Source organism: Mastomys coucha, unplaced genomic scaffold (assembly GCF_008632895.1).
Source record: "Mastomys coucha isolate ucsf_1 unplaced genomic scaffold, UCSF_Mcou_1 pScaffold13, whole genome shotgun sequence".
NCBI classification, from domain to species: domain Eukaryota; kingdom Metazoa; phylum Chordata; class Mammalia; order Rodentia; family Muridae; genus Mastomys; species Mastomys coucha.
Window position 1 is genome coordinate 61,788,656 of NW_022196895.1, and position 6,497 is coordinate 61,795,152.

Sequence of the window (6,497 nt, forward strand, 5' to 3'; positions counted from 1 at the left end):
CCCCCCCCACCGCCCCTTCTTCTTTCTTGTCTTGCTATGCAGTTCAGTCAGTGCTGATCTGCATTGGTGACCTTCTTCCATCAGTTTCTCATAGAGCTGAGATTACAGACATGCACCACCATGCCCAGCTTTTGTCTTCATTTTAAAGGGACCCTTTGTATTGCCTGATTAAATCACTCGAATAGAATCTATGTTTGAACATTTTCGGTGACACTGAGCTTAAATTGTCACCTTGAGACAACCTAGAATTACCTGCAAAAGAGTCTCAGTGTGGGATTGTCTACATTGGGTTGGCCTCTGGGCCTGTCTATGAGTGATTATATCGATTAGGCTAATAGATGTGGGAAGACCCAGCCCACTGTGGGTGCCACCATCCCCTATGAAGGGACTTCTGAACAGTATATTAGTGAAGAAATCAGGCTGAACACAAGCAAGCAAACATTTGTTTCTTTCTGCTCTGACTGTAGGTGTGATTGACCAGCTGAGTTCCTGCCTTGACTTCCTTCCCATGATGAACCATAACCTGGAATTGTGGCTAAAATAAACCTTTTCTCTCCCCAAGTTGGTAATTTTTTTTTTTCAGTAGACTAGTTTGATTTTTTTTTTTTTTTTTTTTTTTGCTTTGAGAAATACCATGACCAAAAGCAACTTGGAAAAGGGGAAGGAAAGGGTTTATTTGACTTACAAGTCACAGTCCATCATTGGGGGAAACCAAGGCAGGAATCGATGAAGAGACTACGGAGGAGGTGCACAGCTTTACTGGCTTGCTTCCAGGCTCATATTCAGCAACTTTTCTCACACAACCCGGGCCTACCTGCCCAGGGTTGCCCCACGACATGAATTAGCAATCAAGAAAATACCCTCCCCCACATGCTCCAGGTCATTCCGATGGAGGCAAGTCCTCAACTGGAGGGTTCCTCTCCCCAGGTGGGTCAAGTTGACAATCAAGATTAGCCAGGACACCCAGGATAGTTTATGATAGTAACAGAGAAGAAACCAGAGCAGTTTCCAAGAGAGTTTCATATAGAAAGCAGCATAAATCAAGAATAATTAATAACCCTCCAGTGACCCCGATAACTTCTGTGCAGGAAGACTGAGACCACCTCAGCATCTCTGTCTGCTGGACCCCCATCCCTCAGCTTTCTTCTCCCACTTCTGTTTCTATTTGGCTTTCTCTTCCTTGAGTTGAGCTAAAACTTTCAACTCAACATTTTGAGGTAGGGGGATGGGATGAAGTTCGCCCTCATCCTCAGTTGACTTATTTTATGGCTGTTGGGTCCCTTGGCAAGAGAGATGGAGAAATCTAAGGACTGGCAGTCTTGTGGTTGCAGTCTTGGTTCTGAGGGAGGAAGGCAAAGCTAATTGGCTTGTGTGGGAATCCATCCGCAGCCCAGGGCTCATTAGCATCTGCTGCATGCAGCTGAGCTGCAGAGTAGGTACCATTTGCCTAAGAATAGCACTACTTCCCTTATTAGAAACAAGTGACCAGTCCGGAAGCTGGGAAGCTAAATTGCCAGAGAAACTTGGGAAGAGTAATAAATGCTTGTCTGGGTTAAAAATAATAAGATCTAGTTTCTTACCTCTTTGGGTAAAAGTTGCTGAAAGAGAATAAAGTTTTTAAAACCTGTAACTTTTTTTGTCCCATCATTCTCAGTGAGATTTTGAGCAGAAGCCACAGGAAGCAAATGACAATAAATTTAGAATTTGGGTGGAGACTCAGATGAACTCCTCGACTTGCCCACCCCGCTGTCATTTCCTGGTTCCGTTGCAGTGTATGATTCAGAAATGAGCTTCGACTGTTGTAGTGCAACGGGTGGAGTGGGGGAGGGAGGAGGGATATAGCATTGTGTAGTTCCCTTTCTCTCCTTCCCCAGCTCTATTCGAATAATAAATAAAACCTTCAGCTTTCAAAAATGGTTAAAAATGCGCCCAAAGGAATTAGATCAGAAGACAAGTTTAGCAGACGTAGAATGAGGACCTCCAGTTCCGAGATGGTGGGAGAAGTTACTTTATTTCTCAGGAGCATGAGTGCTTCTCTAACACCGTGTTTAGAATCTTCTAGAAGGCATGTGAAGGCAGAACACAGGGTTCCTAACCAGAGTTTCCAAGTCAGAAGATTTGGGGAGTTGACCAGGGAATTTGCCTTTCTGCCATGGGATGCTTCTGGGCTGCTGGGAATGGGTTTACTCTTACCATTAGATTCCCCCATCACTTGTATGTGTGTGTAACTGTTTCTAATATATTTCTTTAGTTGGTAGACTCTCTGCTCCAGGTTCTCAAAGAGAAGGAAGGAACTGCCAGCTGAAGGGACAATGATAAGAGTGGCTTCCAAGGAGCAAACCAAAACCCTTCAGAGACTGCCTTCTGCAAACTTCGACTCACCTGGACCATCAACAAGATTTCCTTTGTGCAATTTACTTAACTATTCTTGTTATCTTTCAACTGCAACTAAACTCATGATTTTCGAGCAGCATCTTCTGGTTTGAACTTGTTTCTGTGAACCACTACTTAGAAATGAATTAAGCTTTCCAATGGACGCTTTTTCCAGCTAGGCTTTTTGTTGATTGGATCCAGGGCTCCAATCTGCTACCATTCACAATAAAAAGCTTCCGTAATCACACTGTCCAAAGGGCAACTTGTCCTTCTTATTTCCACTCCAATCAAAAGATAGTATATCAGAAAACGTCTCGACAACAGACTTTTGTGGTCACTGATTAAGGCAGAAGGAGTCCCGGGCTGGCACCTTTGAGGGCTACTTAGTGAGAGCTTGTGGTGAGTAAAGTCATCAGATGGGCTGGAGGAGATGGAGGCTGGATTCCCTCATCTTCAGTCCTTATCCTGTTCAACCACGTGTGTTGCTGATGTCTCCATATATTCCTCAGGATGGGCCCATGAGCTGAAAATGATACCCTGCTTTAACAGAGGAGGAGACAAAGGTTCATGGAGGTCAGGTGACATTCCCAAGGTCTCGTGGTAGATGGAACTGGAATCCAAACCCGTTTTCTGGGTCACTCCATCTTAACCCTCCTTTCAAGCAAGCAACATTGTTTGTTTTTGAAAGGAGGGGTAGTTCACCAGGCCAGATTCACTCAGCTTCCCCTTAAAATGGGGGGGAAAAATTCAGGAGATTTCCTGTTTTCGAAGAATGTGGCCTGGCTGTCCATGTACCCTCCCCAGCCCCATTTTTATCGTGACATTTGCACATGAACAGATTTTGAAACTTGTTGCCATATGGTTCAGACTTTCTTCGTTTAGAGGAAAAAAATCGCATCTGAAATCTCAAAAAAAAAAAAAAAATTCTCTTGCTCCCGTTTCATCAGAGAAACTTTAGAGAGGTGATGTGTTCTAGTATCTTTTAAAACCTTGTTGATTCAAAAACTTATCCAAACTGAGAGCTGTAAGAAACATCTTTTCGGCGTCCTGCCTGCTGTCGCGCGCCCCTACTTGCCGCCTGTGGGCTCTTTGGGGGCTTGTTTCTCAATAATTCAGTCACAGGGCTGGGGGAGATGGCTCTGTGGCTAAGGATTCTTGAGGCCCAAGCACAAGGACCTGAGTTTTGTCCACAGTACCACATAAAAATCCAGGCAAGGTGGTACCCACTCCTGTAACCCTCATCACTGTGGGAGGGGAGACGGGAGGATCGCTGGGGTTTACTGACTGCCAGCCTAGCTCCAGGTTCAGTGAGAGACTCTGTCTCAAGGGAACAAGGTAAAGCTCCGGGCAGAGTAGAGAACTCCGTATCCTCCTCTGGCCTTCCACACATCCCCACCCCTCACAACCATTTAAACTAAACAAACGAACTTGATGATGAGTTGTGTCAGCTAAAACCTCATATTATTAGTAAAGCAGGGTAAACTTGGAAGGCCTCATCTTCCAATAGGATGACCAGGCTTTCCCTAACAGCGGCATTGCAGACAGGCAAGGAGCCAAGGGTTGAGTAACCCCAGTGAGATTGACACTTGTGTGCTAGTCTCCTGACAGCAGCCATACGTCCAGTGCTGGCCGAAGTCACTTATCTTTTTAGGTTCGCACCTGGAACCCTGAAAGCCTCTTCCACTAGAGCTCACCCACATCCACTCAGAACTGAATGTGTCTGATTGGTGAGACCCCTAGCACATGACAGTTTCAAGCTGCAAGGGCAGCTGGGAAGTGTAGTTTTCAGACTTCTCCTTTGAGACCGTGCTGTTAAAATCATAGGATCCTACTACCAAATAGGGAACGATTGAGCCAAAGATGTGGTCAGTCACACATAATGGATGTCTCTCTTCCTCCTTCTTTCCAAAAAGGAATTTCTCCACCTAGCTTCTGCACTCTCTTATACCTAAGGCCTATTAGTCTCCAGCTTGGAGTTCTGGGAAAGTATGGGATGGGGTCCGGGTAGGGGATCGCGCACAGCTGTGTACAGCGCACTGGGATGATCAAGAGGACGCGTCTGAAACGGAAGAAAGCAACAGCAGTCTTCAGATTTGTTTTCCTCTGTGTGTGTGTGTGTGCTGTAGAGTGGATTGCTCTGGGTAATCGGTCAATCTTCACTTGGATTAGAGGCTCATAACACTAAACAGGACTCTCAGGCAGTGTGGTATAATTTGCAACGCCAAAAAGCCTCCTTTCAGTTCGCACTGGGGATGCTCCATCATCACAGAGCATTCTGACCTGGTTCAAAGGGACAGAGAGTAATCCAAGCAGGGAGTGAGAATTCATTCACTCCTTCCAACTAGGCTCACAGGAGGTCAACAACCATGGACTACAGCCAGCCTTACCCCGCCCCCTCCCCCTGCCATACGCTCAGTGTGGAGACTTCTGCTCGTATCTTCCAGCTTATCCAATTAAATAAGAATCAGTTAAGTATCTCTCCACTTTTCCCCACTCTCCTCCTACTGTACTTGTCCACAAGTATTGCAAGACACGTGGCCTGTCTGAAAGAGGCAGATTATCACGGTGACCCGTGAGGGACCTGAGAGGCCATTGATCAATGTCCAAGGAAGTGTCATAGTCTGAAAGGACCTCTCATAGCTTTCTGAAACAGAGCCACAGGAATTCTTTCTGATGCTGTCAGTCAGTGTGCCATACTTTTCCTGAGTGCTGTCTGATTGCATGATTAAATATATATATATATAAAAAAATCTTTCCAGATGAAGTTAGGGAGAATGTCTCAGTCAACTGGACATGCAAGCCTGAGGTTTCCAGTGCTCATATGATGGAGAAGCAGAGTCTGGTGGATCCCTGGAGCTTACTGGCCAGCCAGCATAGCCAAATGAGTGAGCTTCAGACTCATGTAGAAAACCTTGTACCAAAAAAAAAAAAAAGTTCACAGCAATCGAGGAAGAGTCCTGACATCAATCACCACTGGCTACCACATGCTTGCAGACATACATGCACACATAGGCATTAACATGTACACACATACATCATCATCATCATCATCATCATCATCATCATCATCATCATCATCATCATCTCAGGGTTTTACAGTTTTATTTCATAAAAGGGATCTTGTTTAATGCCTTGTGCTTCTGATCAACAACCAAAGGTCTTCTCTGGAAATTGGTGGTAATTTGCTTGTCAGTTATGTCTATACGATAGGGATTGTTATTAAATGATACAACAAAACTAAACCAAACAATATATGGTTTAAAGAGGATGGGAGTCGGGGGCTGGAGAGATGGGTCATTAGTTAAGAGTAGTGGCTCCCCTTCTAGAAGACCAGGGTTTGAGTCCTGGCACCCACATCGCATCTTACAACTGTCTTTAACTCCAGTTATGACAATCCAGCAGTCTCTTCTGGCCTCCATGGGCATTTCATGAATGAGATATATGCACACAGAACACCTGTACACATGAAAGAAATAAAGCTTCAAAATAAAAAATAATCCCTTCCAGGAGTTTCTTCTTTTTCTTTTTTCTTTTTAAATAAAGAGTATGGTGGTTTAATTTTCTCTTCTCCTCTCTCTCTCTCTCCCTCCCTCCCTACCCCACCTCACTCTCTCTCACACACACAGACATACACACACACCTAGAGGCACAGTGATTCTGAGATTCAGGATGCTTCATGAGTTTAGTCCCAGCAAGGCTGCTATGGTTCTGGTCAACACAGCTCACTTTCAAGAAGAGAAGCAGAAGAGAATGGGTCTATATCATGAAAGCAAAGCTTGTTCAGAAACCTAGTGATTGTGGTCTTATTAGACTTCTGAGACACAATACTCCTGGTAGCCAATGAAGAAGAAATGTCTTTTTCTAGAATGAGACATTGCTACTGCATCATAACACCAAAAACAGACAAAAAAAAAAAAAACACAAACAAAAAAACCCAAAACAACAAACAAACCAAACCAAAACATGGTTAGGTAACTAGCAAGCATTTCCCACGTCACCTTCCAAGACATTGGATCCTGGGAATGAACCAGCTGGAAATAAAGAGTGTTAGGTTTCGATGACCAGGAGGCTCTTAGATGGTCTATTTCCATGTCTACTCCGGCTCTATGTTTCATACAACATGC

The 6,497-nt window shown here is 44.5% G+C and overlaps 1 protein-coding gene across 2 annotated transcripts in view; it reads left to right on the plus strand.

Annotated features, from left to right (window-relative positions):
* The window catches only part of Grp (gastrin releasing peptide), a 13,151-nt gene extending 10,526 nt beyond the window's left edge, over nt 1-2,625 (plus strand). Inside the window, exon 3 of one of the 2 annotated variants that reach the window (XM_031366326.1) lies at nt 2,252-2,625. In XM_031366326.1, coding sequence (XP_031222186.1) covers nt 2,252-2,305 — 54 coding nt within the window. In that variant the 3' untranslated portion in view covers nt 2,306-2,625. The remainder of the gene's footprint in view (nt 1-2,251) is intronic. The other variant, XM_031366327.1, reaches the window with a different exon arrangement.
* The last annotated feature ends 3,872 nt before the right edge of the window (nt 2,626-6,497 follow it).